The sequence below is a fragment of the Mustela nigripes genome, chromosome X (genome assembly GCF_022355385.1).
Source record: "Mustela nigripes isolate SB6536 chromosome X, MUSNIG.SB6536, whole genome shotgun sequence".
In the NCBI taxonomy this organism is placed as follows: Eukaryota; Metazoa; Chordata; class Mammalia; order Carnivora; family Mustelidae; genus Mustela; species Mustela nigripes.
The window spans coordinates 19693522-19707721 of NC_081575.1; the positions used below are offsets into that span (position 1 = coordinate 19693522).

A 14200-nucleotide genomic window follows, 5' to 3' on the forward strand; every position below is an offset into this window, starting at 1 on the left:
TGTAAACACTGGCAATTTACCAAACATCTCTAGGCCTCAGTTTCTACATCTGTAAGACAAAGATAATAATAGCACCTATGTCATAGGGTTGTTGTGAAGATTAATGAGTAAATAAATATGTTAAAGTCCTGGAATGATGCCTGGTTCACAATAACCTCTCAGTGAACTTAACAATTATTACTGTCTCAAGTTCACATCTGATATATGGCTCACAAAAAATTGAATTATGTCTCATTTGTATTCTTAGCAACAATGAAGTGTAGTGAATGCAGAAACAAAATCTTCCCCAGGAAAGGTGCTGGATGATGGCACCATTGACTGCTCCCTGTAAATCTGAGGGGGTGTCCACAGAAATGGAAGGTTGGCACCACACTCCAATGCTGCATACCTTTCTTTTTTCCAGGTTTTGGGAAAGTGTCCCTATCATTTTTATTATGTAACATTTTAACCAAATGGGCTAAAACGTCCCCAATCCTCTCTCTGCCCCCTCAAGATTCCTTAAAATGGAAATGGCAGCCAATGAGCCACATGGAACTTTTTCCTGAGGTCACCCACTAATGGCTCAGTAATTCAACAACTTTTCTGCCCCTTAGGTTTCCTACTGAGACAGCAGACCTTTTTTTGTGTGCTGTCTCATCTGACCTGTGACAACAGAAAAGGCTTTCGGCACTGATGAAAAACAAATGATACATAAGCTTTCTTGACTTGCCCTGGAGAGCTCAAATCCATACTGTCATGGAAGCTGAGTCTCTTGGACACATACTTGTCATCAGGGCAGTGGGGAGCAGAAATAGGCCAACTCTGGGGTTTGGTTGGGAGCTCCCTTTCATCTAACATGGTGTTTTGTACAGCTGCTGTTCAGTAAAGTTAATCCATAATGATGGCAGATTAGGAGGTTCCCTCTGACTGGCAGCTGTCTTTCCTGCAGGAATATTTGTTTTTCCAAGCTGGTCAAATAAGACTAATGTTAGTTTTCACATGAAGAGAGGGACCAAAAAGAGTCAGACCTTCTGTTTAAGGAGTATTGTTCTGCCCATCATGGCAGATGAATCCAAGAATGAACCAATTATTGAATACTGTGTGCTGCTTCCTTTATTTTCCCCTCAATTAAAATATCCTTAGCATCCAAATATGGAGCCTATGAAGTCCCAAAGGAGAGAGTCTTTTATTATGGTGTCTCCACTTTATTGACTGTGTCACCTCCATAATAGGAGATGTTGGAAAGTATGTACTTATGGATCTTTTTTTTTTTAAAGATTTTATTTATTTATCAGAGAGAGAGTGAGCACAGGTAGACAGAATGGCAGGCAGAGGCAGAGGGAGAAGCAGGCTCCCCGCCGAGCAAGGAGCCTGATGTGGGACTCGAACCCAGGACGCTGGGATCATGACCTGAGCCGAAGGCAGCTGCCCAACCAACTGAGCCACCCAGGCGTCCCTGTACTTATGGATCTTATTCCCAGAGCAAGACACTGCCCATCCATGGGCATTGTCCTTTTTAAGAAGACAGTTCTCAGCATGCCTGGGTAGCTCAGTCAGTTAAGCATCTGCCTTTGGCTCAGGTTGTGATCCAGGGGTCCTGGGATCAAGCCCCCCATCAGGCTCCCTGCTTCTCCCTCTCTCACTGCACCCCCTCATACTCTCTCCCCTCTCAAAAAAATAAAATCTTTAAAAAAAAGCGTGGGGGGAGAAGAAGAAGACAGCTCTCACCGAACCCAGAAGGCCAACTCTGATGGGAACAGAAAGAAAGAATGGGATGTGTGACACATGACAGGCCACTGCTCTCCAAGCTCTCCAAGGAGAGTCAGATTTGTGGTTCCATTATTTTTAATATCTTCCACAAAAAGAATATGCCTTCAGTGGCAGATAAGGTTGAAATCCTGAGAAAGGAGAGCACTATTCATCTGCATGGTGGACACTTCACTGAAAGCCAATGACATGTAAAACACTAGAACAAACAGAATTAGTGCCTCCATAAAACAAGCTTAAAGCCTACCCAGTGATCATATTCTCAAGACTCCCCGTGGAAACTGTTATAAAACGTGGCCAAGTGATATCATTTGCACATTCATTCATACAAGAAATATTTACTGAGGTCTGCTATATGTGAGGTACTGTGAGAAGCCCTAGGGATAAAGCAATGAACAAAAAGGACAAGATTCCTGCCTTCATACTGGCCTCAGTACTTTTAGAACCCCCATGTTTTCTCTCTAATACATCTCATGTATGAGATGCCTCTTGAATGACAAATCAGAGGCTTCCTATCCATTTTGTTCATTTGTGCTTTTATTCATCCATCCATTCATTAAAAGTATATTGAGCTAGGGTCAGGGGGATCCAAAATGGGCATGGCTCAATCCTTGCCTTCAAGCTCAAAGTCCAGTAGCAGAGGCAGCAAAGTCAGTATCACGACACTACAATGTAACAAATGTCTACATAAAAACATACAGAAAAGTACTGTTTTAGCCAGGATAGGATGAGGGGAAGTGATAGGTAAGTGGTCATGATCTAGGAACATTCACAGAAGTGGTAATATTTTCGTTCAGAATCCAGGGATGTATAGGAATGTGGCAGGAGGGAAAAAAAGAGCTAAGGATGGTCCAGGAAGCGGAAATGACTGAAAAGTATGTAATAGCGTATGGTACAGGGATAATGATTAAATGTTGAGTGGAATTACATCACCCCATTCCATAAAGACTTTGAGGCAGCTTGTAAGTAAGGTTATAATAAAAAAGAAAAATTATAAGTAAAATAAACCAGCATCTAGGAAAATATAAATGAGTATCAGAGGTGAAGACCAGGTAGGGAAGTTAATTAGAATTCAGATGTGTAGGTTATAGGATCCTACCCAATTTCTAAAGGTGAGCCATACAGTGACCAAATAACCAAAACAAAAAGGGAAACCTGATCAATTACATAATTTGCATTTTCCATGAGGAGAAAATACACCAAACCTCAGAGAAGTCAAACTTTTCATAGCCCTTCACAATTTTGTGTGTGTTTGATATTTGTGTTCTGAAAAAATCTTTTCACAGGGAGCTTCATATATAGGAATGGAGACTGAGTGTGGTAGCTGAGTGATTTCTGAAGCCCAAGCATGGGTGTGTAGCCCAGGACTAGTCAATTATTTTCCCTAGTTTGTTGCAAAATGTAAGAACTAAAAATACAGTGATTTCTACATAAAGCTAAATTTGCACAATTGAAAGCACTGTTCTTTATTCTGAGATTATAGACTTTCTATATTTTTGGTTTTAAAATATTCTTTTATGAACTGTGCAAATGGTACACTGGCTAGTTTCTGCTATTTTTCTCCACACCTTCTCTTGGCAAATTAAGAGGGCGATAATTAAATTTATACATGTATGTAATTTTATTTTATTCCTCTCTAAAATCTTGAAATCTAGTGTGAAATGTCCTCACTAATGCCCCTCTACAGGTGTTCACAACATCCCATGATGAGAGTCAAAGTCATGATCCTGAATCTGTCAAATGTTCCAACAAGGCAAGAACACAGTATAAATAAATAGGAAGGAATAGGTGGAAGATTGGCTAGAAAAAGTAGATATTTGCAAAAATTTATTCTAAAGAAATAAAGCTTCATTAGAAATTTGAAATCAAAGTTGAGACTTACTAGGGTGAGTCTTTGTGAACTAAAATTATAACATATAACCCACCCAAGCCTAGTTTGCTACCTTATTTGCCATTGTACATGAACCAGGCCCTGCTTCAACTTTCCGGCTGGCCTGAAGCAAGGGTTTGGATGATCTTCTGCAGAAGCAGGCAAATATTGGTAGAACTTGAGAGTCATTATGCAAAAATTTGAAGACTTGTGCCCTATTTCCAAGAGGACTAGTGATAACTGCAGGATCATCTCACAGTGCAGCCAGGCTGTCATAGAAATATGTATTCTCTCTTCACCTCAGTGTGCAAATGATGGCTTGAAAAGTCTTTTTGAGGATTTGCATGAAGAGGAGGCAGTCAAGACTGTAATGGGTTAAAATTTCTTAATACCTAGGCATAATTCTTAATTTTCCAGTGAATTTTGTAGGAACTCTAAAGAAAAAGCAATAATGTCCCAGAAATGTATACCTGAATTGGAATCCTAATTCTCTGTGAAATACCTTAATATATTTAGATCCCATTTGGAGCACTTATTTTAGCCTAATCTATGGTTGCATTACAGTGGTTTTACTGTGAGTGCAAACTACCCCGTGGTGCTTAAAGAGTCTCTGGAACATCTAACAGAATAGAAGTACCTTTATGGGCAGGGCAGCCCTTGAATGGGGAGAAGTCACTAAGTTCAGCAGAGCATTCTGAGGGCATGAAGGGGCTCCCAGCTAGCCAGAATCAGGCCCGGTTCTAAAAAGGTAAGAGCAACAGTAAATGTGCCATCTCCTACCTTTGCCCACTTCCACTTCATACACTGCCACAGTTTCAACTTCTTATGTGGGTCAAAGTTGAAACAATGGATTTAAAACAGAAGCTTCTAAATTACCTAATAGTGTGGCAATACATAGATCAAACATCTCAACAGGAAGTTCTAGGTATAGAAATAAGCAACTGGATGATAGCCTTTTGGACATAAATATTTGAAGGCCTGCTACAGGTTGAGTAGTTAGAAACAGAGTTTAATCTGACAAAGAGTATCTTTTTATTCCTGTGGATCCATGGACTTTGTGGGAAGCAATATAGAGTAATGGCTGAGAGTATGGTTAGTAAAAGCCACCTACTAAATGGACTTACAGTGTTAATTCTGAGCCTCAGTTTCCTTATCTGTAAAATGGTGAGTAATATATTGCCCATTCCTTAGAGTTACGAGGATTAAATGAGATGATATGTATAAAAACAAATCATTACCTAGAAATTAATGTACACTGAATTAATGAGTAGTAGTATTATGGACACCATCCCTCTTCATCTGCCACAAAAATGGAGTTTGCATTTTATAGGAAGAACACCACTGTGAGCCATCCTGCCAGAAAATATCAAGGACTGAACCATGAAATTGGCATGTGTGGTATCTTTGTCAAGCTTCAAAAATGGTCAGCCTGTAAGGTTCCTAGTGTTTTGTAGTCATCTGTATTCTTAGTCCACCTAGTGGAGTGTTAGTCCCCTGACATTGTTTCAACTGGCCCACTTCCACACAGCAACAGTACAGTGACAACAGTTTCTCAAGATAGTGGCTCTGGGGCCTCGGAAGGTCACAAAGCTCCTTTCAATAATCTAAGAAAAATCATGATCAGTCTAGTTTGGGTGCTTAGTGTACTATCTCCATTCATTGAAAATAGCCAACTCTATTGACTAATCACATCCCATTCCCTAGTCATACTGCATACTTTATATATCTATTGCTGTATGACAAACTATTTTATAACTTAGATTAAAAAACAGTCATTTTATTCTATTTTATGAGTTTCTGGGAGAAGAATTTGGGTAGGACTCATATGGGCAATTCTTCTGTGCCATATGGTATCAACTGGGATGTCTCAGCTATGGTAGGCTAGTCTGGAGGTTCCAAGACAACTTTATTCATATGCATGGCAGCTTGGAAGGGACAGATAAAAACACCGAGCTCAGCTGGATTCCTCTCCTTCCATTTACTCTAAGGCCCTCTCCACATGTCTCTCTACAACCATACTCCAACGTGTTACACAGTCTCTTGAAGTTTCAATAGCAGGTGTTCCCAGAAACAAGAAATGGAAATGGTATCTCTCTTAAGGCCTGAGCCTGAAAATAGACACAAGACTTCTTCTGTCAAAGTAGTCTGGAGCCCATCCAGATTCAAATGGGGGTGGGCAACATAGACCTCACCTCTTAATGAGAGGAGTCTCAAAGAATTTGTATCTACCTTTAATCTGTCACACTGGGACAAAAAAAAAAAAATGTATGGAAGCACTTTGTTGCTCATCTGCCATTTTTTTTTAGAATTTTTTTTTTAAGATTTTATTTATTTATTTGACAGACAGAGATCACAAGTAGGCAGAAAGACAGGCAGAGAGAGAGGAAGGGAAGTAGGCTCCCTGCTGAGCAGACAGTACAATGTGGGGCTTGATCCCAGGACCCTGGGATCTTGACCTGAGCCGAAGGCAGAGGCTTTAACCCACTGAGCCACCCAGGCGCCCCTCATCTGCCATGTTTTTAATCATACCTGTTTCACCTTACACCTATAACTGAGTTAATTCATTAAAACAATTGTCATAGTATACTGAGAGGCAGTGTAGTGGTTAGGAGCATTGTAGTTAGACCAGCCTAGATTTGAATCCTAGTTCTGCTTCTTACTGGCTTGTAATCATGGGCAAGTAACTAAATACTATGAGCCCCAATTTCTGTATAAAATGAAGGATAATAACAATAGCTAGTTCACAAGTTTGCTAGAATGTGATTTTATAAAATGCTTAGCACAGTGCCCTAGCACACTGTAAGCACCCAACAGTTTGGGTGTTGATAATCGGTGATACAGCATTTTAACTGCATGAATGTTTCTAAACTAGACTATGAGGCCGAGGATTTTGCCTTACTCATTCCCTCAATCCCAACACTTGGTACAGGGCCTGGCATCAAACTATTGAATGGATGGACATATGGCTCACTGAATGGCAGCATAGAAATGGTATGTGCCTCCAGTGTAACTCCCTGGCTCAAATGTGTAAGGAGAGCAGAGGATGATTTTACTTCCAGATAACTACTCTAGGTTGAATGCACCTAAGTTGCTAGGAAGTGGGAATGTTTAAAGCTACAATTAAGTATTACTTGAAATCTTGTAGTAGAGCTGCAATGCAGAGGAGCAAGCTGGCCCAACTAACACCGCATTCATAGCATCTCTAGTACACTGAGATTTGGGGAAGTTCATGAATCAGAAGAAGGAATACAAACCAATGCCTTATGACAGTTCCAGGCATGGCAGTGCCAAGAGTCAGAAGGCTGTAGGGAAAAGGTGCTAGAAGAAGAGGTATAAAAGCAAAACAGGGTGTTTATTGTGGGAAGGACTTTAGAAGAATACCTTGGCCTTTTCCATAATCCTTATAAGATGATTTCAAATCTCCTCCAAAATGAATTTGAATTCCTAAATTGAATTCCTAACATAAATGTTAATACTATGCACTTGTTAGTGTACTTGTCAAAGCCAGGCTGGAGGCCTTGACAAGGGAGATAATTTCTCTTGACGTTCTATTCCCAGTGTGTTTCAAATTGTTGGACTTCTTTGATTTTTCAGGTTCTCCAATACTTGTTTAAGTCCAGTGTTTTCAAATGGTTATTTTCTTGGTTGGCATTGGAAATTCACATCAACTTTGGTGTTTAATGGTTGAAGATAAACAAAAGAATAATCAATGTGTTAGGAGTCTTTGAAATGTCTTGTGCAACCTGCCCTGCAGCAAGCCCTGCTAGGCAATGTAGCCTATGGAACTCATGGCATATTGAACACAAGAAAGAAAGGGAGTTTATCTATTCTCACTTTAGCCATATGTCATGAATACATTTGCTTTTAAATGAATTTCATAAAATATTAATGTAATCATACCAAACAGAGTGGTGAGTACATCAGTCAGGAGTTATATTTATCCTGTGTATTTGTTTTTTGTTTGTCTTCATTTATTAGTAGACAGTACATGGAGACAGGCATTTCTTTCTCAGCCAAAGCGGCAGAACTTGTTTAATGAACTGATGTTTCTGTAATCTGTGCTAAGGTAGAGTTGTGAGTGACAGAGCTATATGAATAACAATGAGGAGGCAAGCAGAACAATAAAAAAGAAGACAAACATTTCAGTTGGAGGGGAAAAATAGATGGAATTGTTTAGTTGGCACACAATCTAATCTGATCTTTTCCTACTGAAAATTAACAGTTTGTAAATGGGTGAGATAATGTTAACAATTTTTCCAAAGTCATATACACAAGGAATCAAATTTTCCAAAGACATAAATGGCATTTTAAACCACAGTGCTCTTATTCTATAGCATAGAAACACGGGGTATCAGGGGCCTACGATGGAAAGGAAAACCTGGACCCCCTGCGCCCATAGAGCCTGACAAACAAAAAGCTATCATAAATGCTTATAGAATGTGGGAATGAATGCCTGAATAAGTGAACTTATTGATATGTGTACAAATGTTTTGACTGGAAGGATGGAAACTTAACTGTCAAGACACCCACCTGTCATGCCAGAGGTTTTCATATCTGTTTTGTCCTTTCATCCTTTGAGCTAAATGTCATCATTTATCCCCACTTTTATCAAAAAAGAAATAGTGTTATATTACCAGATATTAGGAAACCTTCTTTAAGGTCATGTAACTAGTATGTGGGGAAACTAGAGATATGAGAGCCACAGGGAAGAAGGAAGGGAGTGTGTGTGTGTGTGTGTGTGTGTGTGTGTGTGTGTATGCACACAGCCACATGCATGTGTACAAGTGAGTTGACATGTGAGAGTAAAAGTAAATTTATTTTCAGAAAAAATTTCTTCTTTCTTGGAAGACATCTTTTTTTCTTCTCATACATATCTGGGGTCTTGATATTTCGGCATGTGGGAAGATAGGGAATGTCCTAGTTTTTATGGGCTGACTTTGAATAGAAGACGCACATGTGCTACCCACCTGCCCATCTACCTGGTCATAAGACTCAGTTTTCTGGGCCTATTATACCTGAAGTTCTGCTTCTCTATGGACCACAGATTTTTTACACTGTTTAGATCTACCCATTTCAGTATCTTAGAGAGCCACCCAGGGGATTCAGAGCCAGCTTGAGGACATGCTTTTAGGCATTGTTCCCTCAAGCATCTGTGGTGAGCAAAGTAAGGTTTTTGGGAGTCGGACCTGCTAGTGCTACTGCAACTACCCTTGCATTATCAGAACTCCTTATGCAATACTTTGTTTGCAGTGCATTGTGCATTCTGTAGCAGAGGACGGTGGTGAGAAGTGGGGAAATCAGGAAGTAGAATGCATTCCCTTCTCTCAAAGAACTTGTGTTTCAATATAGAGACAAAATTTAAATGAAATCAGTATCACCCTTAGACCCAGGCAAGTGGGACCATTGCCTTAGGTTCACATCTCAGGGGACCTCATGCTTTGAAATGCCTGCCCTGATACTCTCTAAGTCCCCATCTGGTGCTAAGGACCAGCCAGGTAGGTAGTGTGACCAGGGTAGGTGCCCTGAGTCCAGAACAGATCCTATATAGGTTCTAATCTTACGAAGCACCTTTCTTGAAATTTTTAAATTTCCCCATCATTGCCTGGAATTGACCAAGATGCACAGTGTTGTCTAAGCAAGGAGTCCCAATCTCATACTGAACTTATGTGGATCCCAGTTCTCCTTTCTCCCCTTTGGGGCACTCTCCAATCCTCTACCCCTCATGTGGGGTCAGCCAGATTCTCCAAGAAGCTTTGGAACTCCTGCCTATGGAGTCCTCTCAGAGTCTTGGTTCCAGGAAGGCAGCTTGGTAAGTAAATCACTCTAGCTGCCTGGTGTGGCATTTCTTTCATAGTATCTCATGAGATTATGCCACTGAATAGTGTTGATGCTGATTTAGGGTAAATCAAACTGTGTATGTAGATGAATCTCGCAGAAAAAACATTTGTGAGGGCTCCTACACATCCAAGAAGCATCCCTGAATGAAAAGATGATGCAAAATAAAATAAAATTCAGTGGCAACAGCTGCAAAACAGTTTTTCAACACAGATTTGAGAATGAACCAGAAATATCTGGAAAAAGTTCTTCAGGGAGAATGGCCTTGAGGAGTTCTTTAAGGCAAGGCTTGAAGTATGGGGAGAATTTGGGGAGGCTCAGATGATTCTAGGCAGGAAGAATAACATGAACAAAAGCACGGAAAATGGTTATTTATCGAGTATTTTTTGTGCTATACATTATGCTAAGCACATCACATTTATCATTTTGTTTATTTGTCACAGCTCCCTATAAGGTAGGGGTTTGTAAATGAGAAAATGGAGGTTCAAAAGATTCATCCTGCTAAGCAAACCAGGTCTGCCTAATTCCCAAATTGTATGCTCTTAGTACCATGCTATACTGCAAAAAGACAAGTGTTACAAGGGAGAGGAAGAAGCCTTGTCCGAATGGAGTGGAGGGTGTGCATTGGGAACCAGTGGAAGGCAAGATCAACAGACAAAGCACAGTCATAGTATGAAAGGCCTGGATATCAAAATGAGATATAGAGATAAACAGATTGGTCAAGCAAAAACAAACAGACCTATCCCAAAAGGAAAATGCACAAGTAGAATATGATATTTAATCCTGGAGATGCTAATACCATGTTTTCTTAAATATTTCGCCTCTGTCTTAGAAAGATTTGGTTTGAAATTTATAAGGTAATATTCTGCCTCCACTTGACTTTGCCTGGTGTCATTTATTGCTCTCTCTTTTCTCTCCTTTTTTTAGATTTTGATCCTGCCCTTGGAATGATGACTGGAATTCCACCAATAACTCCAATGATGCCTGGCTTAGGAATAGTACCTCCTCCAATTCCACCAGATATGCCAGTAGTAAAAGAGATCATACACTGTAAAAGCTGCACGCTTTTCCCTCCAAATCCAAGTAATATTCTGCTTTTCCACCACACAAGTCACAATGTTTTGGTGTCTAGGAACACTCTTTTTCAAAAGAATACCCAAGGGCTTCAAAGATGTATGTATAGAAGCTTCACCTAGAAAACAAAAGACAGGAAAATTTTCTCTTACGAGGCATGGCTGAATTTTATGCACAGAACAGTAGATTTTTGTGTGCTGGTTGCAGTACAAGTGATAAAACGTGTTTCTAATGCCATCTGGTAAGGAATTCAAGTGTGTTCATACAGAAAGAGACACCGGACACAAATTGTTTAACACTGTCATTTACAGACTCTGTTTTTCATAACTGGCCTGCATGCTGATGATGGCAGTAATAGAGTGTGTCTGAGCCTACCTGAGGCATATAAGAGTGTACATCTGGTGCTAAGAATCCTCCACTGCCACCAGATATTCACACATCACTCAAACTACTGCTATTCCACTGACGGGCTGCAGTAGACAGTGGGGTGAGGTTTAACTTGCAATGAGGGCAAAAAGGAATACTGAGATGAAGTCAAGCCACTTGCATCCATCCAGGCAGTGAAAGTCATGTGGAAATGGTCTAGCGATCTGTCTTGTCGGTAACGAATAGGTTTCTCTTTAGACTCTTAAAAACATCTGCAAAGATATGGTGGATATATTTCACTTAAAACATAGCAGCAGTAATTGACTCAAGACTTTTTTTCTGAATCTATTTGGGGTTTTATTTACTTTAAGCGATCAGAAGTTATTTCTACACATGACCCAAGCCTCATTAAAGCTTTTTCCACAATTCTAGTGGTGGTGCTGGGTGGCCTACTTAAGGGAGCTGCTACCACAGTGCTGAGATTAAAGCTGTTAAGGGACACATTCAAGGATTCAGGCCATAGATCAAATGAACTTGCCTTATCACCATAAACAGAACTTCTGTCATGTGACTTCAGACAACTGTTTCATCTCCTACCTTACATAGGAATCGGTTAATCATGGAATCAGGCCCTGGCAGGGACCCAGATTCTACTTAGGATAGTCGGCTCATAACCGAGAGGATTTTAGAATCAGTCGGGGTTGATTAGACAAATCACCTTGGCCCCTTTTGTTAATGAAAAATGTTAATGCCTTCTTCAGGTCTTTGAACTTGAAGGTCAGCAGAATACTTCCTTCCAGGCCAATAAGAAATCTAGGAGACTAGCATCTCAGAGGACTGAATTGGGAGAAGAGCTAATATGTCACGGGAGAATTAGGGGATGGAGACTAAGATTGTCTAGTAGACTTTACCTGCCAGCTCAAGTGGCCATTCCTGGATTTGTGTTTAGTGCCTAAGTGAGTGAATGGCACTGTGATACACTTGTCTCTTACTTTTACTGCCACTGTCCTTACAAAAGGGCAAGGACTTTTTTCCCTTTCTTCCCGTGTATCACCTTTGGATTAGAGAAAGCTGTGCATCACTGGTACTACCTTTCTTCACTTCAAAAGCCATGAATTTAGGCATTTCCAGTGTTAAAACCTCCTACATATGTAAAGGTAGAATCCTGCTGGTATAATCATCCATTTATTACATAATCAGCCTGCATTAGGCTTCATTGTCTCAATCAAAATCAAGTCCACTGTAACAGGATGGCTCATAACCTGTAATATCTAGGTGGGGAACAAGTGATGACTTTACAGGCTATTCAGTTGCTGAATTTCCAAAGAATAACAGATACCTTGTGTATAACACATAGATGACATTGTTGAGCAGTCCCTAAAAGAATATAGGAATACCCAGCTTAAATAAGATCCAACCTTATTTTTAAGAGGCTCTATTTTTTTTTATAGTCTCTCGGAAAAGAAAGAGACAGACATCTCTCAAATACATTTATATTTCTCCACCTATACCATGCCTTTGTAGTTCTGATCTAAAAGGGCCACAGAGTGAAAGGGAACATTTTACCTTCATGATTTAATCATTTAGTTCTTCATCCCTGTGTTAGGAATATGGACAAAGCAATTAGTGCCAGTAAAATGGTGGCTTCTGGGAAGGAACCTGGCTTTGGATTGAATTAAAAACAGGCCCTTCCGACACAGCTTAGTAAACTGGTGTTCTATTTCCTGTTTAGAACTTGGCTTTTGTTACAAGGGGTCTCAGGTTAATTGTATAGGGGGAAACGCTAATGGAGAAGATTCCCTTAGTTCTGTGATGAAGACATGGCAAGTATGATTTTTGTTAACACCCCCGGACTGTGAAGGTGTGGTGGGAAGAGGGATTTGGTATGCCTGAATCCCTTATCTTCTCCAGAGCCAACCAACCTAAACTTGTCTGCCAGGCCTTGATTATAAACCCCAGGACTTAGCCTGCCTCTGGTATATTCAGCCTCTGTCTCTGGTATATTCTCTTGTACTCAGTGGCCTCTCAAGGAATAAGGTCCTGTGAGCTGGGGACTTTCAGTCTCTTTGTGCAGCCATCAAATCTGCTTCTGTCTTGCTTCACTAAAAAGTATCTTTACCATCACTTCCTTACCCCTTCTCCCACCTGACGCTCCCTCCAAGTGCTTGTCACATATACAGAACCCAAAAGTCCTCGGGCTCCCATTACCCACAAATGCCAAGTCCAGCTCCTAACTTGACAAAGCTTTCACTGGTATGCTTCTTGTGACTGTCTTCAATCCTTCATTTCTACTTGCCACTTACCCACCCCTTAGTCAAGTTTAACTGCTTTCCCATGTCACATTCCTCTCCAGCCCAACTACAAGCCTATCTTCTCCTGGAACATTTCCACGTGAAAGATACTGAAATTAAAACAGTAATCAATCATTGCTCTAACACATTTTCACTTAAATATTGGGTGTTAGATACAATGGGTAATTTTTTACCCCTTAAATTACGTTATCTCTCTACTGTTTTTAGTACTAGTGACCCCTTCATCCTTCTTGAAACAATACGTCATTTGGAAGTATAACAATGACAAAGAGCACTAGACAGATTGTAGATCAAGAAAGAATGACAAACAAGCAGAGTGCCCTGAGGAATTCCAACATTTCCAAAATTTAAAAGAGAAGCAGGAGGTTGCATTTCTGTACAAAAACCATCTTTACTAGCTCTTTCCAGTTTTTTTTCAATTGTCTTTCAAATCTTCTTCATTTATGCCTTGCCCCACCCCTCTATCAAAATGTCCCTTGTTTAAGAACTCTAGTGACTTTTTAATACTAAATTCGGTAGTCAATTCTCAGTTCTCCTCCTAATTGACCTAATAGCCAGATATGACACAGTTGGTTACTCCTCACTCATTGGTATGCTTTCTTTACTTGGCTTTTAGGATACAATGCTATTGGTTTTCCTCCCACTTCAGCTGATAGACCTTCTGCATGGAGAGGTTGCATTTTGAGTCTACTGTTCAGTTAACAGGAAACATGGAATAAATGGTGGAATATCATCTGCCATGTGTGTACGGGGATGTGGGAAAGCACCCAAGAGCACTTTTTTAATTTTACTATCTCAGGACAGGCCAACCTCATTTTGGCTCCTAGGGCTGGGTTCTATAAAGAAAATTAGAGAAAGTGGGTAAATTGAGAATTTTTTAAAGATTTTATTTATTTATTTGACAGAGATCACAAGTAGGCAGAGAGAGAGGAGGAAGCAGGCTCCTCACTGAGCAGAGAACCTGATGCGGGGCTCGATCCCAGGACGCTGGGACCAT

General features: G+C 40.3%; 1 protein-coding gene across 6 annotated transcripts in view; it reads left to right on the forward strand.

The window, feature by feature from the left end:
- The window catches only part of ENOX2 (ecto-NOX disulfide-thiol exchanger 2), a 271247-nt gene that overhangs the window by 204825 nt on the left and 52222 nt on the right, over positions 1 to 14200 (forward strand). For all 6 annotated transcript variants that reach the window (XM_059384978.1, XM_059384977.1, XM_059384981.1 and 3 more), the window contains one exon: positions 10379 to 10534. In XM_059384978.1, the coding sequence (XP_059240961.1) occupies positions 10379 to 10534 (156 nt within the window). The remainder of the gene's footprint in view (positions 1 to 10378; positions 10535 to 14200) is intronic.